The sequence below is a fragment of the Mesoplodon mirus genome, assembly GCF_964341445.2.
Source record: "Mesoplodon mirus genome assembly, chromosome: 11".
Classification (NCBI taxonomy): domain Eukaryota; kingdom Metazoa; phylum Chordata; class Mammalia; order Artiodactyla; family Ziphiidae; genus Mesoplodon; species Mesoplodon mirus.
The window spans coordinates 60,278,239-60,306,019 of record NC_138987.1 but is presented as its reverse complement, the minus strand read 5'-3'; the positions used below and the strand labels follow the sequence as shown (position 1 = coordinate 60,306,019).

Here is a 27,781-nt window from a genome sequence, read left to right as displayed (position 1 = left end):
GCTTTCTCTAGTTGCGGCGAGCAGGGGCTACTCTTCATTGCGGCACCCAGGCTTTTCATTGCGGTGGCTTCTCTTGTGGAGCACGGGCTCTAGGCGCGCGGGCTTCAGTAGTTGTGGTGCGTGGGCTCAGTATTTGTGGCTTGCAGGCTCTAGGGCATAGGCTCAGTAGTTGTGGTGCACAGGCTTAGTTGCTCCGTGGCATGTGGGATCTTCCCGGACCAGGGCTCAAACCTGTGTCCCCTGCATTAGCAGGCAGATTCTTAGCTACTGCGCCACCAAGGAAGTCCCTGATTTTTTTTTAAATATTTTTTTTCCTATGTTTTTTGTAGGTTAACCTGGATAAGTTAAAGGAAAGAGCTCAAAGATTTGGTTTGAATGTCTCTTCAATCTCCAGAAAGGTAAGGTACTATTTTTGCAACATTAGAGCAGCTTGGGGCTACATAGTTTGGAAATGACTGTCCTAAGAATAGAACTGGCTACTCAGCACTTCATTTAATGCAGTCCTTTGACTATCACCTCCTCTCACTGACTATTGATTATATTATGGCTATTGTTTAACAAAGTTAATTGTTTTTTTCTACAGATTGTTTGCATAGCTGCCATGCTGGCTGTTAGAACAAGGTTTATATTTCTCTTTGTTGAGTTCAGTGACGTTACATCTGCTTTAACTTCTGATATAGGCATAATGGAAATTAAATAATCAGGGGAAGACAGTCCTGTCTTTAGGTCAAAGGTACCTAAAAGTAAAATTTGGAGGTTCTTTGGAACAAAACTGAGAAAATTGTTTCATTCTTTCTGCCCCTCTGCTAACTGATACTGTTTAGTGTAAGCAAGATGACTTTTTGACACCATGCTGTGGGGAGGGATCAATTCTACAGGGCATTGTTGTGTTTGGAGTTTTGCTAGGCACATTGGAGAAAATGCTAAGGACTTGCCTGTTTGCCTAGAGCCGGTAGTCTCTTAATCTTTGTTCTGTGAGAATGAGAGCACGTTTCTTGGTTGTTCAAGTGGTGGTAGGATTAAGGGAAGACTATTTCAAACCAGAAAAAACATCATTAGGAAAAAAAAAAATTATTTCCCACTCGAGTATGGAAGCATTTAGCTCTCTAGAAATCCATTAGAAAAAACTTACCTGACGGTAGTTATATTTTAGCTCAGAAAAGAAAAATTGAGTATATAAAAGTAAACATTAGTTGTGTTCCTGTGAGACTCATAACCTTGCACACAACTGTGCTTCATCTTCCTTCCCTTTGGGTTACATTTTTTGTGTTTACCAGAAATATAACATCATGTCTTTTTGCCCAACTTGATGCTCAGACCATCGGTATTCAGTAGGAGTATTTGGTGGTTTATGTGGAATAAAATAAAGGAGTTGAGAGGTAGGCAGAATATATGATTCTTAAACCACAAACAGCTTAATAGGGAAGAATTATTATAAACCAAAAGTCATTTGTGTTTTGCAAGATGGTCAAGAGAAAAGGTGCCTTGGATCCGTGACCCTTCTTATCATCTATCTCCTTGTTTTGTATATGAGGCCTAGGTATCTGAGAATCTCATCAATAACTTCACTCCTTTAGGGAATTGTATGAGTTTGTGTGTTGGAGGACGGAGGGAACAAAAGGTACCCACTGAACTGAGAAGGTACCTTGATACTGAAAAATGAGGCCGGCAGCTCCATATATATAATCAATGGAGTAGTTTATTATAGGGCAACTTACTTACAGGGTAGGATGAGGTAGACGACAATCTGGAAGCATTCACAGCTGCACTCCACACTGCTGAGGGGCCATTGGGCCAATTTTATACTTACAGTTAACCCAGGGTTTGGGGGTACATGCTTGGAAACAGGAAGTGCATTCCCAAGTCAAGATTTATGAATGGGTAACTAGTCTTGTGGGTGCCATGAATATATCAGTGAAGGTCGTCATTGTTGTTTAGAGACTAACAGAGTATAGAGGCCACCCAGGCCTAATGATCATTAAACAATATCTATTAACTACAGAGCCCTTGATGACAGAGAAGAGATGTACTACACAGTACAGCCCTAGGTAGAGTCAGTGGAAGGACAGGAGGAACTGAATGGACACAAGATGGCATCACTTATGCCAACAGCCATACATTGTGTATTTTATCGAAATTAACAGAATTGAACAGGATATCTCCTCCTACTTAGCTCATAGGGACACATTCCTGAGAGGAATTTTGTCTGTCACTCTGTGCTGCTCACCTGAGTTATACGAGGATATCAGTCTTTTCCCTTCCCTTCCCTGGAATCTTTCTCTATATTTGACCTGTTTTCAGCCTCCACAGGAGGCTGAGTAAAACATGAAGGGATACATTTATTGATTTTGAGCAAATTACTAAACTTCTTTGATCCTCATCTATAAAACTGGGAGTAACACCTAACATCATGTTTGTGAAGAATAAATGTATATTTGCAGTTCCCTAACGTAGTGACACTTTGCCCCTCTATAAATTTTATTTTTATGTATTTTTAATGTATTTTTTAATGTTTTTATATTTTTTTTATTTAATTTTTTTTTTTTTTGGCTGCGTTGGGTCTTTGTTGCTGTGCGCAAGCTTTCTCTAGTTGCGGCGAGCAGGGACTACTTTTTGTTGCGGTGCGTGGGCTTCTCATTGTGGTGCCTTCTCTTGTTGCAGAGCTCGGGCTCTAGGCGCACGGGCTTCAGCAGTTGTGGCACCAGGGCTCAGTAGTTGTGGTTCTCAGGCTCTAGAGTTCAGGCTCAGTAGTTGTGGTGCATTGGCTTAGTTGCTCTGCAGCATGTGGGATCTTCCCGGACCAGGGATCAAACCTGTGTCCCCTGCATTGGCAGGAGGATTCTTAACCACTGCGCTACCAGGGACGTCCAGACCCTCAATAAATTTTAGTTTCCTTCCTTGGTTTTCAGTTCTGGTTTTATCACTTTGAGTCAATTAACTTCTGTGTTTCAGTTGATCATTGATAGGATTACAGTTCCCATTTTAAATTCTAAAGAGTTAAAATGAGATAATGGTAATTGGCAGAACTCTAATTATATGAGCTCTGTTCTCTAATAACATTCATTGTCACACATGTGTTCTAGAGTAGTGCTTTGCGAATTCTGTGACGAAAGACTAGTTTTTAAAAATTTCCAATTCATCATCGAGAGGTACTTTTGCGAAAAAATTAAAATGTCAAAGAAATGTTAAATTACTTTGGAAGTTTCTAAACACTCTCAATTTCTGGACTTATTTCTAGACTGATAAACGGTTTGGGGATCAAGCACTAGGAGGCAGACCCCATTTTGAGGAGCACTGTACTAGAGCATACACGATTTCTTCCAAGGACCACTTTGCTTGGAGGCTTGTGACTTTCTGAGATGTCCTTTTTGAGTAGTTTCCATTTACATTGATCATTAAATCCTGATTTTCAGAATTATCCTAATTTCAATGGTTTGTTCTAAGTTGCCTCATAAACCATTAAAAATGTCCCTGCTATTTTGCTATCTAGACCACCACTGTTCAGTAGAACCTTCTGTGATGATAGAAATATTCTACAAAATATTGTTCTATTAAATAATCTGTTATCTAATATAAGCATACCTCAGAAATATTGTGGATTCAGTTGCAGACCACCGCAATACAGTGAATATTGTAGCAAAGTGAGTCACAAATAAGCAGTGTACATACCTAAATTGAAAACGACTTTATTGCTAAAATAAAAGTGCTGACCATCATCTGAGCCTTCGGCAAGTTGTGATCATTTTGCCAGTGGAGGGTCTTGCCTCTATGTGGACGGCTGCTGACTGATCAGGATGGTGGTTGCTGAAGGTTGGGGTGGCTGTGGCAGTTTCTTTTCTTTTCTTTCTTTCTTTTTTTTTTTTGCCAAAAATGCATTTTTTATTTTAAAAAATTCTTGCTTTTAATGTCCTCAAACAACCAGTGCAACCAAGTGGCATTCTGAACCTCAGACTGCCAAGAAGTGACTAAGATGCAGCTGAAATAATTGTGTTGTAAGATAATTTATGCTTGTTATTTATTTTTTAAAATTCAGCTTTATATACGAAAAAAGATCTGTTTCAGTTCCTTCCTAAATTTAGTACAAAATGCAGTGTATAGAAATATTGTATCTATTCCTTGTTCCTGAATTCACATAATTAATAGATTCTCCAAATTACTTTGCATTACAAAATCACTTGAAGTAGAATTAAGGATGGGACAGATATATAAATTACATTATAAAATTAATTTAGAACTGTATAAAATAAATCATCTTTGTCCAGGAGTTGTACAAAATGAAGGAAATATTATATGTAGTTTAATATTTATGTAGTGGGCTTCCCTGGTGGCACAGTGGTTGAGAGTCCACCTGCCGATGCAGGGGACACGGGTTCGTGCCCCGGTCCGGGAAGATCCCACATGCCTCAGAGCGGCTGTGCCCGTGAGCCATGGCCGCTGAGCCTGCGCGTCCGGAGCCTGTGCTCCACAACGGGAGAGGCCACAACAGTGAGAGGCCCGTGTACCGCAAAAAAAAAAAAAAAAAAAAAAAAAAAATTATGTAGTAAATATAAATCATATGCTGTGTGGAGTTCTAGACAAATGTGCTTCCTGGGCAATTTCTTAAAATAAAACGACAATGGGGCTTCCCTGGTGGCGCAGTGGTTGAGAGTCCGCCTGCCGATGCAGGGGACACAGGTTAGTGCCCCGGTCCGGGAAGATCCCACATGCCGTGGAGCGGCTGGGCCCGTGAGCCATGGCCACTGAGCCTGCGCTCTGCAACGGGAGAGGCCACAACAGTGAGAGGCCTGCGTACCGGAAAAAAACAAACAAACAAAAAAACACAACAATGAAGTTTGCCACATTGATTGACTGACTCTTCCTTTCACAAATTATTTCTCTGGAACATGCAATGCTGTTTGATATCATCTTACCTACAGTAAGTTCTTTTGGAATAGAAGTCAATCCTTTCAAACCTGACTGCTGGTTTATCAACTAAATTTATGTAACATACTAAATTCTTTGTTGTCATTTCAGCAATATTCACAGCATCTTCTCCAGGACTATATTCCATCTCAGGAAATCACTGTCTTTGCTCATCTGTAAGCAACTCCTCATCCGTTCAAGTTTTACCATGAATCGTAGCAATTCATTCCCATCTTCAGGCTCCACTTCTAATTCTAGTTCTTTAGCTGTTTGCACCACATCTGCAGTTACTTCCTCTACTGAAGTCTTGAACCCCTCAAAGTCATCCATGAGGGTTGGAATCAACTCTTTCCAAACTCCTGTTAATGCTGATTTTTTTTTACCTCTCTCCATGAATCACAGATGTTCTTAATGGCATCCAGAATGGTGAATCCTTTCCAGAAGGTTTTCAGTTTGCTTTGCCCACATCCATCAAAGGAATCACTACGTGTGGCCTTATGAAAAGTACTTCTTAAATAATAAGATTTGAAAGTTGAAATTACTCCTTGATCTGTAGGCTGCAGAAGGGATGTTGTGTTAGGAGTGGAAACAACATTAATCTCACTGTACATCTCCGTCAGAGCTCTTGGCTGACCAGGTGCATTGTCAGTGAGTAGTAATACTTTGAAAGGAATCTTTTTTTCTGAGCAATATGTCTCAACAGTAGACTTAAAATATTCAGTAAACCATGTTGTAAGCAGACGCACTGTCATCCAGGCTTTGTTGTTCCATTTATAGAACACAGGCAGAGCCCTAGGATTTTCGGAATGGTAAATGAGCATTAGCTCCAACTTAAAGTCACCAGCTGCATTAGCCCCTAACAAGGGAGTCAGCCTGTCCTTTGAAGCTTTGAAGCCAGGCATTAACCTCTCCTCTCTAGCTGTGAAAGTCCTAGATGGCACCTTCTTCCAATGTAAGGCTGTTTTATCTATATTGAAAATCTGTTGTTTGGTGTAGCCACCTTCGTTAATTATCTTAACTAGATCTGGACAACTTGCTGCAGCTTCTACATCAGCACTTGCTGCTTCACCTTACACTTTTATGTTATGGAAGTGGCTTCTTTCCTTAAACCTCAGGAACCAAGCTCTGCTAGCTTCAGACTTTTGCAGCTTTCTCACCTCTCTCAGCAGCCTTCGTAGAATTGAAGAGAGTTAGCGCCTGCCTCTGGATTAGGCTTTGATTTAAGGGAATGTTATGGCTGGTTTGATCTTCTATCCAGACCACTTAAACTTTTTTTCACATTAGCAATAAGGCTGTTTCTCTTCTTCTAATGTTCCTTGCAGTAGCACTTTTAATTTCCTTCAAGGACTTTTTCTTTGCATTCACATCTTGGCTAACTGTTTGGTACAAGAGGCCTAGCTTTTGGCCTCTCTCAGTTTTTGACATGCCTTTCTAGCTTTTGATTTAAAGTGAGAGATGTACAACTTTTCCTTTCACTTGAACAGTTAAACACCATTGTAGAGTTATTAATTGGCCTCATTTCCATATTGTTGTGTCTCAGGAAATAGGGAGGCCCGAGAAGAGGGAGAGAGATGGGAACGGCTGGTTGGTGGAGCAGTCAGAGCACACACATTTATTGATTAAGTTCTCTGTCTTCTATGGGCATGGTTTGTGGTGCCCCCAGACAATTACAGTAGTAACATCAAAGATCACTGATCACAGATCGTCATGACACATATAATAACGATGAAAAAGTTTGAAATGTTGCAAGAATTACGGAAATGTGACACAGACATGAAGTGAGCAAATGCTATTGGAAAAATGGCTCCAGTAGACTTGCTCAACATAGGGTTGCTGCAGACCTTCAGTTTGTGAAAAGTACAATATCTGTGAAGTACAATAAGTTGAAGCACAATGAAATAAGGTATACCTATACACTAGTCATTAGCCATATGTGGTTATTGATCACCTGAAATGTGATCAGTAGTCACATGCGGCTAATGATCAGTATGGTCACACAATAGCTAGTGTGACTAGGAACTGAATTTTTAATTATTTTAAATTTAAGTAGCCACATGTGTATTGGACAGCTCAAGTCCAGCTTGTATCTCCCACACAGCTTTCATACTTGGAAGTAGCATAGAAATCTTATCAGACCACCTGTTTGGATCACTGTTTCCATAGCCCAGAATTTTTTAGTACTTGTAGAATATAAGCAGTTTCAGAGTGAATTTGGAGGAGGAGAGAAATTGGAGGAAAGGGAATAAGAGAAAAGAAGAGGAACTGTTCTTTTTTTCGAGTAACTTTTTTTCTAGAACTTAGTGTTCTAGACCCAAATCATGAAATTGCAACTGGCTGCGTTCTCAGTAAGAGTTGCTTTGTTCGGAGTCCTGTGTTTAACAGTTCTCTATCACCAGAGGTGATTTGCTACCTAGTATTTGCTTGGCCAGAGGTTAGTGATATGATTAAATTTGTATTTATGGGACAGCCAGAGCAGCACAATTATGTCCACCTCATCCTGGGGTCCTGGGTTCCAGTATAGCCTCCTCCTGTGTAATTTGGTCATCTGTCTTTAAGTTTTACAGTTCTCCAGGCACAGATTTTATTCAGTTAGATATGGTGCAAATAGTGGAGGTTAATAGGTGATGTGAAGATACCTCTTCTTCATCCTAGTATCCTAAAAGGGGCAATGAGAGAGACTCACTCTCTGTCACCTCATTGCATGGAGTTTGTGTTTGCTTGATCCAGCTTAAGGCCCTCATTGCATCATGGTTTCTTCTCAGTAGATTCTGCTGCATACCAGTGGATATGATAAAGAGAGAGAATGCGTGAGAGGAGTGAGCTGTAGTGTTTGTGACAGATTTTTTTTTTTTTAATTTTTATTTATTTATTTTTGGCTGTGTTGGGTCTTCGTTTCTGTGTGAGGGCTCTCTCTAGTTGCGGCGCGAGGGGGCCACTCTTCATCGTGGTGCATGGGCCTCTCACTATCGTGGCCTCTCTTGTTGCGGAGCACAGGCTCCAGACGCGCAGGCTCAGCAGTTGTGGCTCACAGGGCTAGTTGCTCCGCGGCATGTGGGATCTTCCCAGACCAGAGCTCCAACCCGTGTCCCCTGCATTAGCAGGCAGATTCTCAACTACTGTGCCACCAGGGAAGCCCCCAGTTTTTTTTTTTAACTGTCACAATCTGACCATCTCCTCTTCATATTTTAGATATATGGCTTCAGCATATTTTTAATTTGAGGGTATCGAATTTCTGCTATTCTTCCTTGGCTAACTTTTGCATGACCGCTCATATATTTCACTTTTCAGCTCCACTAGTATACTGTACACATTAGGCAGTACACAGAAACTTCAAGAAATGTGCCCCCCCCAACCATCTTCCCTCTCTCCCCCTGCCCAAGAAAAAGACCTGTCTGTTCATGTTTCCAGCTCAAGTCTCAGTAAATAGAATCCTGTTGGTTTAGGATAATGGGAAGTGACAGGGCAAAGAATGGCACTGGCATTTATGGACATTTTTTACACAAGAGGCTGTAAATTGTCCCCTCCAACTCTTTGGACTATTTGAGGATAGAATGGCATGCCTTTTCTCCTATAAGCTTCATAGTGACAGTAGGCTGAGAAACCTCCCACCCCCTCAAACAAAACAAAACCCAGATAAATAACCTCTACCTGGTTGGTTCTGATTGATCACCAGCTAAGTTTTCAGTCTTGTGCTTAACTGGTTGTTTTTTTTTCTCTGTCAGTTTTCCATGCCTCCCAAGAGAAGTAGTGTTTGGGTCAGTCCTCTTGGTGAAGGACTTGGCCTGGCACATAAGAAATTCATCTCTAAAAGGAATGGGTAAGGGAAGTAGATGGGAAGCCAGCTCAGTTAATATATGATGGTCATAGGACATTAGTTTTGGTAGAAACTAGGTCTGGGCTTAGAGATGTATTGTTAACTGATGTAGCTAATTTGCATGGATTTTTTTTTCGTTTGTTTGTTTTCAAACATTGACATATTTGGGAAAGTGAAACTTGATACTTGAGGAAGTTACAGGAATTCCAGCTAGGTAAGTATTACAAAGAAACACAAACAAAAACACCAGGCCCAGGCACTAAGCAGAAAACTGGAGTGTGGTTTATACTTTTCTCCCTTCCCGAGAATGTGAGGGGCATGTGTTACTGCTTCTTGATTCTTGATTAGTAGTAGTAAATGTTGACGTTAGTACATCTTCCTTACTTCTCTACTAGGATATTACTGAGTTTTCCCTACTTGTAGTTCTTCATATAGGTAACTGTCCTAATGAGTTACCTTAAGTGGCCTGTAAACCCTAAAGGCTACTTTTTCCATGTTCGTGCTTTTTGCCAATTTTCTTCCCTGATGAATGTTCTGTGATACACAGTGTTAGAATATATTGATAAAAAGATTGAAAACAAATTAAATATTCCTCCACTGACTATCTTCTTATTGCTGAGGCTGGTAACTAAAAGAGTCTTGGGTGGCTGCAGTGATTAGTTTCATGAACCTTTCATATAATTGTATATTTTTGTTCACCATTTGTTGGGGATGGACCACTTCAGAGTGAGAGAGACATTGGACCTATTGTTTTTGAGGAGCTTGTCGCTGAAATGTGTTGAGATATCAAAGAGAAAGCTGGGACAAAGAGTCAGTTCCAAGCACAGGAGGGCACAAGTGTCTTCTGTCATAGCAGTCCCCAACCTTTTTGGCACCAGGGACCGGTTTCATGGAAGACAGTTTTTCCATGGCGGGGTGGGGGGGTGGGGGAGGGGGTGATGGGAGCGATGGGGAGCAGCAGATAAAGCTTTGCTCGCTAGCCTGCCACTCACCTCCTGCTGTGCGGCCCAGTTCCTGACAGGCTGTGGACCGGTACTGGTCCGTGGTCCAGGGATTGGGGACCCCTGTTCTAGCACACAAATTTCATTATGGCTTGTCTCTATTCACTGTCTTCTGGAAGGCCTATTTGTTTCTATCGAGATTCCCTTCCACCATCTGAAATAAATGAATGTTTGTTTCTTCCCTTCAGCAGTGGGTTTTGGTACAGAGGTTAGTCAGTGGGATATGGAAAGAAGGAAGTTCACACTGTAGATTTACTTTCTTTTAAAAAAAATTATTTATTTATTTATTTATTTATTTATTTCATTTTTGGCTGTGTTGGGTCTTTGTTGCTGCGTGCGGGCTTTCTCTAGTAGTGAGCGGGGGCTACTCTGTTGCATTGCGCGGGCTTCTCATTGCGGTGGCTTCTCTTGTTGCGCAGCATGGGCTCTAGGTGTGTGGGCTTCAGTAGTTGCAGCGCGCAGGCTCAGTAGTTGTGGCTCGCGGGCTCTAGAGCGCAGGCTCAGTAGTTGTGGCGCATGGGCCTAGTTGCTCCACGGCATCTGGGATCTTCCCAGACCAGGGCTCAAACCCATGTCCCCTACATTGGCAGGCGGTTCTTAACCACTGCGCCTCCAGGGAAGCCCCCACAGTATAGATTTAGAAGTTGAGGGAATTCCCTAGTGGCCCAGTCATTAGGACTCTGAGCTTCCACTGCCGGGGGCCCGGGTTCAGTCTCTGATTGGGGAACTAAGATCCTGCAAGCTGTGTGGCGTGGCCACAAAAAAAAAATTTGGTCACCAGCCTTCTCAGAGGGTCTATAATTGGGATTTGTTAACTAGTTTAGGCATGTATATACAAACCTGTTCCAAAGGAAGAACTGTGGGACTGTGCATAGGACTTTGTCAACGTGGAACTGTAAGGACCTGAGGAACCGTAAGCTATGGTGAGGAGTTTGGTAGAATATTTTTTAAAGGGGTAGAAGATTCAGATCCCAGGAAAAGTAGCATGCTGAGTAGGTTTAGGTTCTTTCCAACCACATATATTCAAGCAGCGGTACTTAGGCCAAGGGCAACACTTAATTCTCTATTTCCTTTTCTCATGGTGCCCCATGAGACCAAGAAAAATGCAGGTAGTAGGATTGCAGATGGAAAAAACTTCAGTGTAGACCCTCTCAGTCATCGTATTTCATTGATAAAAGGCTTTGGGGGGAAATTTCCCTCCCCTCCTCCTTCATCCTAGATTGTCATTTTCCCCAAAAATGCTTCTTCCACTTGAAAAATTGTATTATTTTAACTTACATTAACCAACAAGAAAAGACGATAAGAACAGGTTATATAGTAGATAGAGATGGCAGTTGAGAGTGGCTATCAGAGAAGATGAATTTCAGAAAAACCAAGACCCAACCCCACATAGTCCTCAGCATTTCTGAGAGCATTTTAGGGCCCAACTAAAATCTAACCAGTCCTTTAAATCCCCTTCTTAATTCATAATAATTTGAAAATAAATATTTGGCTTTTTTTTTTCTTCTACCTCCTCCTCTAAGATAAAAACACATACGCTGCTGTTTCTATACCCATCCATTGGAACAAACCTTGAGGGAGTGGTGAAAGAGCTGTTTAAAGAGGAAACAATAGGGAAAACTCTCTGACCTCAGTTTATCCCTTCATCTGGTTCTTCATTCGTCCCTGCTGAGGAACAGAACTTGTCTTTTGTCTGTAACACAAATACATCTTTACCTCCCTCCCTTCCCACTTCCCCCCCACACCCGCTCTTCTCACTCCCTTCTATTATTATTCCAATCAATGATGTCATTATGTGTGCCATTCAAATGCTGTTGAACCACTTGGCTATAGGAATTTGGAAGAGCAAAGAGGCAGAATGGAATTTTTCTCTCCTGCCCAGGGCTGTTGAAAATGTATTCTAATTTTAACTAGAGAAATAGGAATCAGGTTTTTCTTTGCTCAACTTCTACCCTCCCTCTATACCCTAAACCTCAAACACATACTTTTTACCTGGCCATGGTTGAGAAAAAAGTTGGACAAGAAATGTTAGGAATATAAATTGACCACTTTAGAGGAAAAACTTTAAAAATTGGGGGAAGCAAGATAAAATTTTTGGTGCTATATCAGCATTTGTGGCTGGTGTTTTGCCCTGTTCACTGTAAATTGGATCTTTGAGAAGTTTGTGATAGAGGGTTTATATTTCCCTAAGGTACGTGGTTGAGACCTCTAGGATCTTGTAACATTTCATTTTATTTTTCTCTCTCTGATTTCATTCATTGAGTTTGAACCTAAAGAACTAGAGGCACAAAAGTTTGTAGTAAGAAAAAAAACTTACTCTCTTTTCTGTTTCCTCTGCTTGACACCCTGCCCCCACTAATGTCTTTGCATTCCTTCTTCTAACATGTCAGAATTGATGACTTCGATAAAAAACAAGTTTTATGCCTCTCTGTGGTCCCCCTTAGTCTTTGCCCCAAGAGTAAACATACCCTGGAAAAGGAGGGGAATACTGCATTCTGTTGAGTCTGTTTTACTTTTAAATACCTTCAGCTGTTTTTGCCAACCAAGTTCTTGTGGTGGGGTCATTCTCTGAGTGCCAGTTTTTATTTTATTTTTTTTAAATTTTTGGCTGTGCTGCACGGCATGTGGGATCTTATTAGTTCCCCAACCGGGGATTGAACCTGTGCCCCCTGCATTGGAAGCATGGAGTCTTAACCACTGGACTGCCAGGATAGTCCCTGAGTGCCAGTTTTTTAAGAAGTGCCACTCTTAGACTCTTAGCATGTAAGGTTTTTAAAACCCACCTGTAAATCATATCTGATTGTATATCTAGTTGTATGTCTAATTTTTTTTTTTTTTTTTTTTTTTTTTTGCGGTACGTGGGCCTCTCACTGCTGTGGCCTCTCCTGTTGCGGAGCACAGGCTCTGGACGCGCAGGCTCAGTGGCCATGGCTCATGGGCCCAGCTGCTCCGCGGCATGTGAGATCCTCCTGGCCCAGGGCACAAACCCGTGTCCCCTGCATCGGCAGGCGGACTCTCAACCACTGCGCCACCAGGGAAGCCCTGTATGTCTAATTTTGAGGTAACCGGTAGCTAGCTGGCTCTCTAAGCAGAGCAATATCTGTCCGATCACTCCAGATACTCTCCCTACCTATGGTGAAATGTGAGCTAACCCTCTGAATCCAAGTCTATCCTTCCTTCAAAATCTGTATGGGAGGAAGAAGTGTGGGGTGTTTTTGTTTGTTTGTTTTTTTGGTTTGTGTTTGTGTTACTAATTTTGGGGGGGTATGAAATTTTGGTGTTCAAATACTCCTCATGATGTGAGAGCAGTAGCAGTATAAGAATGTTTAAGATGTATATTAATACTTGAGAGACTAATACTTGAGTAATACTGTTTGTTAGGCTGACACTGATAAGGAGAGGTAACATTTTAAAGAATACATATGGGTTTGGTTCAAGTAAGGTTTAATAATAACATGATAGTTCGTTCTCTTATACACTCACTAAAATAGTAAAGTTGCTTTTTATGCCTGAAAGCTGAAACAGGTCAAATAAAATCCTATAGATTTTGAAGTTGCAAATGGGAATGAGATAGGGCATCAGATCGTGAGATTTTTTTTTTAATTAATTAATTTATTTTTGCTGTATTGGGTCTTCATTTCTGTGCGAGGGCTTTCTCTAGTTGTGGCAAGCGGGAGCCACTCTTCATCGCAGTGCGCGGGCCTCTCACTATCGCGGCCTCTCTTGTTGCGGAGCACAGGCTCCAGATGCGCAGGCTCAGCAGTTGTGGCTCACGGGCCTAGTTTCTCCGCCACATGTGGGATCTTCCCAGACCAGGGCTTGAACCCGTGTCCCCTGCATTGGCAGGCAGATTCTCAACCACTGCGCCACCAGGGAAGCCCCGTGAGATGTTTTATAGGAAGATACTTGGTAGTGATTTTTGCAGACTAGCAAAGTCCCTGTTTTTAATAAAATCTGAGGTCCCTTGTTAAGATCTAGAAAATGTTAACTCCTTTCCTCCCTTCCTTTTCCTTTGCTATTCTTTTCTCATATTTTTAAAGATAGTACTTTAATCCATTTTTACCTTCTCATCCCCAGAGCAGATTGTTAGGACGGATATAGAAATGTATTTGCAGAGGGTTCCACATTTGGATTTTATATCACATATTGAATCTTTAAATCCCTAGCAATGAAGATATCTTACTGAGAAGGAGATTATATTTGAAATGCTTGGTGTCTGGATGTTAGAAAGTATTGGGTGAAGAGTTCATTTAGGTAGAGTAGAGGGGCGCAGTTTCAGACTTTTCACTGTCATGCTCACCTTGAGTATGAAATGTTTCAGGAGGAAGAGCAACTGGAAATGAACAGACTCACTAGATGAGAGGTTTTATATGATGGACCTGTTTAGTGCTCAAAATATACAAGTAAAACACATGAGCCTTAAGACAAAAGCCGTCTGTTCCCCTGTCTGTTCTCCACTTTATTGATACTCTCCCTCTTTCTCTATATCAGTTCTATAGAGAAAAAAAAAAACCTTTGTGTGCTTGAACCTGGTTGCCTCTCTCTTTTCCCCACATATCTGAGGTGTTCCCGGATCTTGCTTTGGCATGTTCTTCCTGTATGGAACTCCCCTGGTAAAAGAGTTTCTGTTCCTCTATTTGAATTCTAGGAAGGCAGCAAGACAGGTGTGCCTTAGAGCCAGCTGTGATTCCTTAATAGCTTTCTTTTCCCCTTCACATCCCTGCAGCTGAGATAACCTGTTTGTAGGAAGCATAAGCTTTTTTGGAAGGCCCCTAGTGCTTTGGGGGGAAAGTTGCAGTGGAGTAGCAGCCTATTGGGTTTTTGTGAGAGTTTTTTTGTTGTGGGGTTGGGGTGGGGGTTTGTTTGTTTGTTTTGTTTTTTTGGTCTATACTGTCTCGAAGCTATTTGCAATTATTCTCAACTGTTGCTGCACATAAGGGTCACCAGGGGTCCCTTACAGTTCTCTAGGCTCTTCCTTTTGAGACTCAGATTTATTAGGTTGGGGCAAAGCCAGAAATCTGCGTTTTAAAATATGTCAGGTGAAAAGAATCTGCTTTCCTAGCGCTCATTGTAAATTTCTGAATGCTCAGGTAACTGTTGTCCTTCATTCTCTGTATATTTTGGCTAAGACAGAATTCACCTCCCCTCAGAAGGTTTTAGCTTCCCTCTATTGACTTCTTGACATTTCTGCCAAGCTCTGCATTGCTTATCCTTAAAAGCAGCAGCTTCCTGACGTTTAAGGGAGGGAGGTGGGGACTTTTAATAGAAACTTGGTTTCCAGGGGTCTCAAGTGTGAAGGCTTCATTTCCTCTACCTTCCTTGCTTTGTCCTACAGTCAGCTAGAGCAAGACCGAGACGACCTCCTCCGGGGTTGGACAAGAGTGGGGGTTGGGGAAGAAGCTTGATTTGGACAAGAGAGGAGAAGTGATGGGAGCTAGTGACTCAGAAGAGTGTTTGGTTCTGAGCTGACTGTGTACTGGGGCTTCAAATACTGTAAAGATAGGAGGAGATACAGTTCCTGGTAGTCTCTAATTCTGGTGTTGCTTTACAGTTCCTGGCATCCTTCTGGCTCTAGAAGGTTGAATCCGATCTCAACAGTTAAAAGATTGTTGAGAGTAGGTAAGATTGTTGTACTGGGAGGTGTGTTATGTGTATAGGTGTGGCGGTACTGGAGTATCTCTTCACTCTGTGTGTGCTAAGGTGATGGACTAGACCCTCTGCTAGTCCAGTCCTTCACCTTTAGTCCTGCTTAGGCTCTGTGCGTTGGTCTTTAGGACCACCTCGTGTTCTGTGGTCTGGCTGGCAAAAAGGCTGAGGAATAAACATGTTCAAATGAATTTCAGAAACTGGGGCAGGGAGGTGACAGCTGTGTGTTTAAGCATTAAAGTGTTTCTGAGAGAAAAACCATCAGTTGCTGTCATTCACCGAGAGTATGAAATTAGAAGCCCACTCACCCTGGAGTGTTTCATAACCTTTACCTCTGGGAAGTCAAGGCCATGTCATTATTAATCTACCATTGCCTGAAAGCCCCCAGGCACTGCTTTTCATCCTGCCATCAGTCACGTGGCAGCGAAAGTCAGGAAAGTCACCAGAAGGCTCCCTGTCTTCCTTTTTGCCTCACTCTCACCTTACATTCCCTTGGAAAATCAGATTGGCTTGAGAACTATTAACATCTTAGTATGGTAATTCAATTACAAAAGGAGGCAATTATTTGGGTTTTTTTTTTTTTTTTTTTGCAAACTGATCATCCGTAGCTCACCATCAGCCTCTCTTCCATCACTCCAGGGAAAAGACTTCTGAGAAAATAACTGTTAAAGTAGGATAAATAAAGTGGCATGGTTTAGGTCCTGTTGGGAATATATATAAGACTCTTACCCATTGAACAGTGTTGGATGTGGGCAATAGCTCAGTCATTAAGGAGAAGGGCCAACTCCAACTCAGCAGTACCTAAGCTTCCCTGAAATGTCCCTTCTACTTGTAAGGATATCTCTGACTGAATTGTTTAGATTGGAATTTCTGCTTCTCATACATAGTGTAAGAAGGAATGATGTGAGTGAGCTCGTTGTACTGACCAGAAAAAAATACCTGGCTTGGTTAATTCTTTTGGTCTCCTATAAGAACAGTGAGGATATCTTTTATTTGAATTCAGTAAATACACTTGCTTTGTGTTTTGGGATTTACTGAGTTCAAATTCCCTACATAAGCCTGGTTACATTTGGGTCATTGTTTTGTTTCTCCTAGTTTATCTCTGTGATCCAGAGTGGCACTGGTAATAAGATTGAAAAAGGGGAATGCTTGGGCTTCCCTGGTGGCGCAGTAGTTAAGAATCTGCCTGCCAATGCAAGGGACGTGGGTTGGAGCCCTGGCTGGGGAAGATCCCACATGCCGCGGATCAACTACGCCCATGCACCACAACTACTGAGCCTGCGCTCAAGAGCTTGCAAGCCACAACTGCTGAGCCCACGCACCAGAACTACTGAAGCCTGCAAGGCTACAGCCCGTGCTCTGCAACAAGAGAAGCCACCGCAATGAGAAGCCCGTACACCACAACTGGAGAAAGCCCGTGCACAGCAACAACGACCCAACACAGCCAAAAATAAAAACAAATAAATAGGACTTCCCTGGTGGCACAGTGGTTAAGAATCCGCCTGCCAATGCAGGGGACACGGGTTCAAGCCCTGGTCTGGGAAGATCCTACATACCGCGGAGCAACTAAGCTCGTGTGCCACAACTACTGAGCCTGTGCTCTAAGACTGCCCATGAGCCACAACTACTGAAGCCTGCGCGCCTAGAGCCCGTGCTCCGCAACAAGAGAAGCCACCACAGTGAGAAGCCCGCACGGCACAACGAAGAGTAGCCCCTGCTCGCCGCAACTAGAGAAAGCCCGCACGCAGCAACAAAGACCCAACGCAGCCGTAAATAAATAAATAAATTTATTTTATTTTTTTTTAAAAAGTGAATGCTTTAGCACAGCCCATGGGGTGCTTATTAAATCAAAGTGGACTCCTTTTGGCAGAGCAAATAACCCTAGCACACTAAGCTTGAAGCAATATTCTTTATTGTATTCAGGATAAAATTAGTAAGTTATGAAAAATGTTCACCTGAATTTGAATCTTGAAGACACAAGTTGGGTTTGGAAGGTAAAGCTGGAACTCCATTTTGGGAAGAGATTTTATTTCATTTATTTTATAAAATTATTTATTTGTTTAGGCTGCACCGGGTCTTAGTTGCGGCACACGGGATCCTTAGTTGTGGCATGCGGGATCTAGTTCCCTGACCAGGGCTCGAACCCGGGCCCCCTGCATTGGGAGCATGGAGTCTTACCCACTGGACCACCAGGGAAGTCCCTGGGTAGAGATTTTATCTATGGTACTCTTTGCCATAAAAAGAAACAATCACTTTAGAAAGCATCTGTGTGATATTCACGCTGCCACTTGTTGCAGCTGATTTCCACTTGTGACTTAATTCCTGGCTACAGTGTATATGCCATGGAAACCACTGACAAGAGCCCTTCCTTAATTTAAAATTTCGAGCTATAACTTTGTACTTCCATTCCCTCTCCTTTTCCTTCTTGGGGCACTGAGGTTGTATTTTTTTGTTTTGTTTTGTTTTAATTAATTCCATTGTATTTAGAGAGGAATAAGTTCTTAAAGGACCAGCACCAACCTTGTGACTAAGTTTATGTCATCTTGTCTTCTAAGTTTCTACCTCTGGATCTGGGTGTTTGATCTCCACCTCTCTCTCTCTCTCTCTCTCTCTCTCTCTCTCTCTCTCTCTCTCTCTCTCTCTCTCTCTCTCTCTCTCTCTCTCTCTCTCTTTTGCCGTCCCACCCCACACGGTTTGCCGGATCTTAGTTCCCCGAACAGAGATTGAACCACAGGCCTTGGCAGTGAAGTCCCAAGTCCTAACCACTGGACTGCCAGGAAATTCCCTGATCTCCGTCTCTTGATCTCATGTTTTTCTCTCACCTCAGTACTTCTGGCCTCTCCTTTCTAATAGAAATCTTTTCAAAACCACTTGTCAGGGACAGGCCACACATTTTGCTCCAAACTTTATAGCAGTCAGTAGAAAGAGGAAAACACAATTGTACTGTTTACAGTGATTCACAGGGTTCAAAAGGTAAAACTAACAAGTTGTTCAGCAAAAGCATAATTATTTGGGGTCTGGGAATCAGAAAGAATATTTCCCCATGAGTCCTCATAATGCAGTAATGTAATGAACAATGGCACACATCTTTATAGTCATTCAGTTGTGAATTCATAAGCCCTATGAGGTTAAAGATTTTTGTCTTATTCATCTCTCTGTTCCCAATGCCAGAAAACAGTGCCTGACCCAAAGTAGGCTCTCAGTGGTTATTTGAATGACTGGTGGATGAGTGGTTTAATTTTATGGTTTCAGTGTTATTGACAGTGTTGATAGAAACTGATGTTGTGTAATTCAGTGAAAGCAATTCCTCAGAGGCCTTTAGAGTACCTGGAATTGGATCTACAGAGTTAGAGGTCGGATCCTTGCTCAGTTCCCTTGGACATTACCTTATATAGATATCTGTTTTTGTAGTCATTAATTGTTAGGGATGTTGATATCAGTTAAAGCCTGACAGCATAGTGTTTTTTTTTTAGGGTCCCAGAAAGAGAAGATGGTTAATAGTACCTGATGGAGAAGACTGTGGTTTTGCTGAGTTACTGTTCTGCTACACTTTAACCTTAAATCTGATCCTCTTTCCAAATATCATTTGCCTTGCAACTGAAGGGAATTTCCTTGTTGCCTTGGTAATGTCTGTTTCTTGACAACTTTTGATGACTTCACTTGTAGTGTAGAAGAAGAATGAATGGCATTGTTAGTTTGAAAATTCTGTTGGTGGTCTCAGACTTTGTTTCAAGGACCAGAAGGAAGCAATAGAAATAATGGCTAACATTTATTGAATACTTATCTGATAGTTCCTGTGTACTAAGCATTTTCACACATGTAATTTGTATCTTGGGGCAACCTGGAATGTCTCCGTCTTTTCTTTCAGCAGGTATCATTTTCTTTATATTGTCCAAGGATTTGCCAAATGTGAAAGGGAAACAAGAAGAAAAGTGAATTTTGAAAAGTTGAAGATGTCTTCTGAAAGGTTCAGTTAGGAGCTATCTTATTCCATGATGGAAAATACAGTGATAGTGATTCATGGGGGCATCTGGCTTTATTAAATATATATCATGCTTTCTGCCCTGTGCTTCTTATACGACCTCTCTCCTCTTTTACACAGTTCTCTTTCTTGTTTTTATCACCAAACTTCTGAAAAGAAAAACAAGGCAGTTATTGGGAGATAGGAGTGAGGATCATGTATGCTGAAGTTATTGGCGTCGGTCAGTTAGTTGGCTTGCTCTTTTAAGTCTTGAGTGAGAGAATGAGGGAAGTGAAGTACATGGATCAATCTGAATATCCAGTGCCTGTGTTTACTCAGTGAGGACAGGTTTCTCTTCTGATTTTGGATGCAAGTGGTGTGTTTTGAAGAGTTTTCACTTGATAGCAAATAAGGGCGTTTCAGATTCCAGCACTATTCTTCCCACACGGGAGCAAGCCCGTGGCATGGTTTAGGTCCTGTTGGGAATATATATAAGACTCTTACCCAAAAAAGATTTGTTAGTGGTTGAGGGTTTGTGGGAGGGAAGTGGGGGAGGGATGAAGAAGGGAAAGGTTTGCAAATGCATATGACACTGAGCTAGAGGGGTCAGTGCTGCCTGCAGATGCACAACCCCATTTGTGCACTTGAGCATGGCCTGGGGGAGCATTGGCCTGATGAATGCAGAGGGAGATGCATTTTGATCGAGGTAATTTCCTTCAGATGGGTCTCACCATCCCATGAATCAAAACCTGTCAGCAAGGAGCTAAAGATGGAGTGAAGTTTATTGTACGTTTGTTTCCATGCGACACCGTCACGCTAGAAGGGTCAAGTGAGAGAGATCATTAGAACTGTGTTGATTTACTGGGCCTGTTGTGCACTTTCCCTGCAGGGCAAGGAGGAAAGAGGCTTTAGGAGGGGAGCTGAGGGGCACTGGGTAGGGAGAGAAGGGCAGGCATGCACAAAATAAATAAAACCCTCTCTGGTCTCTGCGGGTGAGGGGTGGGCAGGCTCTTCATAGGGGGTGGGAGGTGGGGGCATCTGTATTGTTTTTTTCCTCCTAGAGCCCCTGGTATATTTGGAGCAGATGCTCTGCCTAGATCTCCAGGAGAAGACACCAGAGGATTAAAAAAGGAATCTCAAGGGGAAATCTTTGATAGTAGCCTTAGTGGCTAGAGAAATATATCCATCTGACCCTACCCGCCCCCTTCTTTTCCTCCCTCGTTCTTTCCCCACCTTTGAGCTCAAAAAGAAACACAGGAAATTTAATTTAGAAGTCAAACTCCCCATTTTGGGATACAGCGAAGTAGAGGACCAGAGGAAAGCCTGTCCCACACACTCCAAATGGACGTAGGCTTTGCGATGAGATTTGTGAAGGGAATGGCCCCAAGGTTTGTGCAGAGAGAATAGATAGGTTTCAGCAGTAACATCTCCCTCTGTGATGTGAACGTGCTGAAGTATCCCTAGCGCTGAATTGAATGAAAAAAGTAAATAGTGGTAGTTCAGCAAGATACGATCTAGTCCTGCCTATCCCCAAGAAGGGTAGGTATGGTATGCCCCTTTTATTTCCCTTAAAGCTGTTTCCTGCTTGGCCTGGAGACTTAATGAAATGGAGAATTTTTCATCTAGAAATGGAGAATTTTTCATCTAGAATGTTCTATAGAGGTTCTCATTTTGAAATCTCCGTTTATATCCCTTATTCACTTTTTATCTTAGTGGTGGTAGACAAAATCAAGAAAAGCTTCCTAGTGACTTGGGTAAGGAAAAATATAGTGAGGCCTGTGTTCATTGGAAACCCTAATTCTTTTCATACAGTTCAACAGATGGAATAGCCAATTAACCAAAGTTAGAAACAAATTGAGTTGAGAAAATCTTTAGTATGAGACTACTAATTGGAGTCCTAGTTAGTTATGAAGTAGAGGCATATGGTATGGTAGAAAAGGGGGTAGGATCCTTGCATTGACCCAGTCATTTGAGTGCTGTAGAAGTTGTTGAAGTAGTTTACAACTACTTTTTTTTTTTAAATTTAATTAATTAATTTATTTTTGGCTGCGTTGGGTTTTCGTTGCTGTGTGCAGGCTTTCTCTAGTTACGGCGAGTGGTGGCTTCTCTTGCTGCGGAGCACGGGCTCTAGGCACGCGGGCTTCAGTAGTTGTGGTTCTCAGGCTCTAGAGCGCAGGCTCAGTAGTTGTGGCGCATGGGCTTAGTTGCTCCGCAGCATGTGGGACCTTCCCGGACCAGGGCACGAACCTGTGTCCCCTGCATTGGCAGGCGGATTCTTAACCACTGCGCCACCAGGGAAGCCCTACAACTACTTTTAGCTAAGGATCCTAGTGATCCTTCTTCCCTTGGAAATTAAGCACTACTTCCATTCTGCTACTCTTCTTCCAAAGAAGTGCTTATGTAAGATAACCTGAGGTTTTGGTAAAGTTAAGAAAGTGGGTTCTCGAGTAAAATATCCTGGGTTCCATTTCTGGCTCTGCCACTTAACTATTTGTGAGACTTGGGCAAGTTACTTAATCTCTCAAAGCCTCTGTTTTCTTATCTGTAAAATGACCTGCTATGTATGTCGTGGTACCTGATATTAAGATTGTTAAAACAACTAAATCAGATACTGAATGTAAAGAACTTCATATAGTATCTGGCACATAGTAAGCACCCAAATGTTAGTGGCTATAATATAATCATTATTATTTTAATTTATGATTATTAAAGACAGGAATACTTTTTTCCTTTGGAACCTGGCTCAGTGTTTTACAGTAGTTTAGATTACATTAATTATGCACCTACTATGGATTTGCTGATGGTTATAATGAAAAAGGCAGAAAAAGTATGTAGGCAGTATTCTATTCTAGTAATACACTGTGATTAAGTGATAACTTGTGTGTAGGATTCTTCAGTGCTTCAATAGCCACCAAGCTTTCTTAGCTTCTTTCTTACTTGCTAGAAGGCAGGTGGCGCAAAAGCGAGAAAATGAACGTTTCTCAAGCTGAAAGAGCCAAAGTAAGACTGAGAAAGCACTCCTGACTACTGTGTTCAGAGAGCTGCGCTAGCTAGACAGATTGAACACAGAAGGCTGTAGAGCTGCTCTGCTTTTGACCAAGAGGTGGTTCCTGTGGTCGTAGGGACAAAGGCAGCTCCATGGTCGGCATTGAGAGTAAAGGTATTTTAAAAGTTCTTGTGTCTCTGTAGGCCTCTTGGTTGCCTTTCCTTTTGACTCTGGTTTTTGGGACACCCAGAAACACAACCTGCCTACGTATGTCAGGAATATGAACTTCTTGGGTTTTTAAAAATAAATCCAGCTCAGGAGCACCACACATAAGCTTGCTCAAAAGTTTGTTTAAGCAACTATACCCCAGTTAAAAAAAAAAAAAAAAAAAAAAGTTTGTTTCAACATGTTTGACCTGACCTTATGTTGGTTAACTTTTGTAAATAAAGTCAAAGAAACTGTCCTGGCTCATGATCAGGGTGTTATGTGTGTATGGAGTAGAGGGTCCCCTGGGATATCTGAGAAGATAGGATCTTTGTCTAGATGTGTCAAGTTCTAGAAAATGCTTTTGGGGGAGAAAAAACACCCAGGAAGCCCACATACTTTTAGATGTTTCTAATCCTAGGGCTGGGCTTTTGATTGCTGGTGACAGGGTATGAGGGGAAGGTGGAAAAGGGGAAAATAAATAACTGTTAAAGTGGGATTAATAAAGTGGCAGGTTTAGGTCCTGGTGAGAATATAATATATATGAGACTCTGACATCGAACAGTGCTGGATGTGAACAGTAGCTCAGTCTTTAAAATGCTATAGGAGAATGGCCAGCTCCAATTCATAGTATGCTGGAACATTCTCTCCAATTACAGGGTAGACACCATGAGTCTCTTGGATGCTTGGAAAAGGTCCAGAGCATCTCTCTCAGAGAGACGACTGCAGCTGTTTCCTTATTTCAAAATCATTTCAAACTCTTCAGAGCCTTCTATGACTTTGCTGGGTATTCGTAACACTTAGCTTTCTTTGTAAGTTCTTCAGAAACACCACTCTGGCCCCCTTCCCCTTCCCTTTTTTTTTTTGTGGTACACAGGCCTCTCACTGTTGTGGCCTCTCCCATTGCGGAGCACAGGCTCCGGACGCGCAGGCTCAGCGGCCATGGCTCACGGGCCCAGCCGCTCCGCGGCATGTGGGATCTTCCCGGACCGGGGCACGAACCCGTGTCCCCTGCATCGGCAGGCGGACTCTCAACCACTGCGCCACCAGGGAAGCCCTTCCCCTTCCCTTTTTTAGCAAGAAAATGGAACTTGTAAGCAGTGTTCGACAAATAGTTTGGGTGCCTTCTACCAACCTGCTCTCTGCAGGTATTATTTGTAAAGCCTCAGTTTTCCGTATCTCTGAACTACAAAAATTTCTTTAGCACAGAAATTTGTTTTACGGGTGTTTCCTACTGTTTTCTTGACTCTGCTTGTCTTATGAATATTGAAGCCCTACTTAACATTAAGTTTTTAGTCATTCTAGGGACAATATGCTATATGCTAGCTTATTCAGTTTCCTATCTGTTTTTTTCTGTGGGTGTGATCCTTAGTTCTTGACACAAGGTTGGCTAGCATATTGTAGCGAATAAGTTATAATTTCATTCCCATTTACCTTGTGAATGGAGGGATAGCTTGTTTCAGCCCTTTTCTTTGTCCCTGAACAGTCTGAGGATGACGAGAAGCTGAAAAAGAGGAAGGAGCGATTTGGGATTGTCACAAGTTCAGCTGGAACAGGAACCACAGAGGATACAGAGGTAAAATATACCTGGAATGCTTCACAGGGCCCTTGAAGGGAAAATGAAGACAAACAAACAGAATGGAGAAACATTGTTATTTCCCTGGCCTACTTCTTAAGTGCCTAAATGACAAGATTTTTGGTCCTTTGCTTGATATCTGTTTTCTGGATAAAGTGGCCCCACTGAATTCCATCAATATAGTTAAGTAATTCACTATTAAGAGCCAGTTAACCTAGTAGGAAAGAGCACAAGATTTGGAATTAATTAAACTTGGATAAGTGACTGTGCCACTTAGTATTACTGTATTTCTTACAAGTTATAGTAATTTTCTGAGTCTCAGTTTCATCATCTGGATAGTGGAGATAATAAAACCTACCTCGAAGTGGTATTTTAAGCATGAAATGATTCTGTGTCAAATGTCAAGTATTCAGTAAGTAGCAGTGTTTCTGATTATCTGCCAAGCAAATTTCTTTCATCATTTAATGAAGGCCGTATCCAACCCAGACACAAATATAGTTGTTCGGCACGTGGGATCTTTTCGTTGTGGCATGTGGGCTCTAGTTCCCTGACCAGGGATCGAACCTGGGTCCCCTGCATTGGGAGCATAGAGTCTTACCCACTGGACCACCAGGGAAGTCCCTGGAAGCGCAGAGTCTTAACCACTGGACCGCCAGGGAAGTCCTCAAATGAGACTTCTTGTTCTTATCACTTTATTTACAGATAGTTTCTCAAAATGAAAGGATGGCTTTTTGTTTGTTTGTTTGTTTAAGACTTGTGTGCATCTATATCCCAGCATTTTCTGGAGTAACATTCATTGAGACTCTGAGCATTGGCAGACAATATTGATTTGCTGGTTTGAGAGTATCTATAATGGAGACCAAGCGTTAGCAGAGGTGTAGTGAACAGTTGAAACATGGATATGTTTAGGGACTTCCCTGGTGGTCCAGTGGTTAAGACTGCAAGCTCCCAAGGCAGGGGGCCTGGGTTCAATCCCTGGTCAGAGAACTAGATCCCACATGCCGCAACAAAGATCCTGCACACAACAGCGAAGATCCCGCGGGCCACAACCTAGACCCTGCACAGCCTATGTTTAGAATTATAGAAATTTCTTAGGTGGTGAGGAATTTGAAATGTTACTTCTTCCATTTAATCCAAATTTATTTCTTTCCATCTACTTCTAGAGATGGCCTCTGAAATTCTATTACCTGACACACTCAAAATCTTTTTTTTATTATTAATTTATTAATTAATTTATTTATTTTTGGCTGTGTTGGGTCTTTGTTGCTGCACGTGGGCTTTCTCTAGTTGCGGCGAGCGGGAGCTACTCTTCGTTGTGGTGCGTGGGCTTCTCATTGCGGTGGCTTCTCTTGTTGCAGAGCACGGGCTCTAGGCGTGCAGACTCAGTAGTTGTGGTGAACAGGCTTAGTTGCCTCGCAGCATGTGGGGTCTTCCCGGGCCAGGGCTCGAACCTGTGTCCTCTGAATTGGCAGGCGGATTCTTAAACCACTGCACCACCATGGAAGCCCTCAAAATCTTACAGTCTCTTTATGAATACATATCAGAGTCAATCTTGTAATAAACCCTGAAACTTTCAGAATCTGATCAGTTGACACTCTCCACTGTGACAAAACTAAAGGATTTTATATTCTTCTTTGTGCTACTAGTTCAGAATAAAGTGTCACCTGTTGTAAGTGAATGTCTGCTTACTTGCTGACTCGCCAGGATAAGCTAGAAGTAAACTTAGGCTTGTTTTAGTTCTAGTTAAAATTACTCCCTCTTTGCCAAGGAAACTGTCATTAGACCAGGCATGCTCACTGAGTTGGTACATTTGACCTCCAAGGTAAGGCAGATGAGGATTTGTTGAGTAGAAAGGAATAGTGGCTTTTATTGGGAGAGTTAGTATATGTAAGGGAGTAGTAACTTTTGAGGCTGATGGAGTTTATATGAACCAGATGACTTTCATTTGATTCCAAAGAATTGTGTCAGTAATCCAGGTGGAAGTGAGCTTGGCTTGTATACACTCAGCTTTTCTTTTCTTTTCTTTTCTTTTTTTGGCCGTGCACAACGCGGCATGTGGGATCTTAGTTTCCCCGACCAGGGATCAAACCCGCGCACCCACTGCATTGGAAGTGCAGAGTCTTAACCACTGGACCGCCAGGGAAGTCCCACTCAGCTTTTCTTTTTAATATAACTTTAACCTCCTCTGTGAATGGAATAAAAAAAAAAAAAGCCCCCTCTTTTCTGGGGTCAGTGGTTAGAGTGAGGACTCAGTAGTGTTTTATGGGTCACTCCCAGAACAAAAATATCTTTCTCTCTTTCTCTCCCCCACCCATTTTGTGCCCTCTCTCCCACACTGCCTCCCTTAAGAGATCCATGTTGGGGCCTCCCCACCCCCCATTTGGCATTGAAGATTTATATGCCTCTTTGTGGATTTGGAGGCCGAAGGAATAGTTGCTGATTGGGCCTAACTGCCCAGAAGGGCATCCCCTTCACCTTCTCCATGAAATAGCATTGGTCAACCTTTTGTCCTTTGAAATTTCCCATCTCCCCACTGACTGGAAGACTTTTCCCAGCCTGTTTAAGGATCCATTGTTTCCAGGCTAACTTGCTGTAAGGCTGAGTGGCCCTTTCTCCTTCAGGAATCTTTCCATTTTCTACCACTATTCTCTTCCTCCTCTCCCTCCCCCACCCCCTACTCCCCACAGTCTTCTCCCCTCCTTATTCTCCTTTCCCATCAAACCAGCTCTAACTGGATAACTAGAGAGATTCAGACATTAAATCTCTGGCTGCCAAGCATAAGCCTGGCTTTCCCTCCTTCTTGGGCCTTGTGACAGTCCATGTGAGTTTGGATTAAAGCAGCCAGGAACCCACTGTTGTCTTGCAATCTAATTTTTTTCTTCTTGCTTCTTCCTTATAGGCAAAGAAGAGGAAAAGAGCAGAGCGCTTTGGGATTGCCTGATGAAAAGCTTTTGATGCTTTCTATTCGCCACTGGTTTCCATCTCTTCGACTCTTCCTGGTCACATATATACCTAAATGCACAGTCATGTGCCTAGGTCCTGCCTTGCAGTGAGGGAGCATGTACCCCAGGTACATCCGTGAACTCCAGCAGCAGTTTGACTTACTGCAGTTCCAACTTTAAGGTTTTTGTTGTTGTGTTGTTGTTTTTTAATTATTATTTTGCTTGTTAATAAAAAAAAATAGAAAAAAGAACTGTGTGTTTTATCAGGTGCTCCTTTGAGTTCTTAGTGCCAGATTAGACCAGATAAAGAGAGCTTCAGGGGCAAATATTATAGCGAATTAGCCATAATGCCTTTATCCTTTAGAAAAGAGAACAAGGAAAAGGATTGAGTATGTCCCTTTAAGCCTATTTATTTCCTTCTCTCATACTCACAGGCATCCTTTTACTTCTTTATCCTCCATGAAGAGGCCAAGTTTCACCCTGAATCTTTGCTTCAGCAGGTTGGCATGACCCACTGGAATAAGATAGGGAGAACACTGTGGGTTTTAGTAGGTGCAAAGGATATAAACACAAGGACTAGTGATTGGTAGTCTATAATGGAATGGAGTCCAGAGTCCCTCCCTATTCTGGAGTCCAGAAGGGCCCTATTTTCAAGAGTGACTTGTCTTCAGTCATAGCCAATATGTGGGATCCTGTTGGTTATGCAGTTCAGGGAAGGAGATTGGCTGGGTACCCCTCAGAGCTAGAAG

General features: G+C 42.2%; 1 protein-coding gene across 1 annotated transcript in view; it reads left to right on the top strand.

Annotated features, from left to right (window-relative positions):
* SARNP (SAP domain containing ribonucleoprotein) overlaps positions 1 to 27,283 on the top strand; it is a 52,283-nt gene extending 25,000 nt beyond the window's left edge. Inside the window, exons 9-11 of the mRNA XM_082636466.1 lie at positions 330 to 398; positions 24,001 to 24,090; positions 26,990 to 27,283. Coding sequence (XP_082492592.1) covers positions 330 to 398; positions 24,001 to 24,090; positions 26,990 to 27,031 — 201 coding nt within the window. The 3' untranslated portion in view covers positions 27,032 to 27,283. The remainder of the gene's footprint in view (positions 1 to 329; positions 399 to 24,000; positions 24,091 to 26,989) is intronic.
* Positions 27,284 to 27,781: the final 498 nt, after the last annotated feature.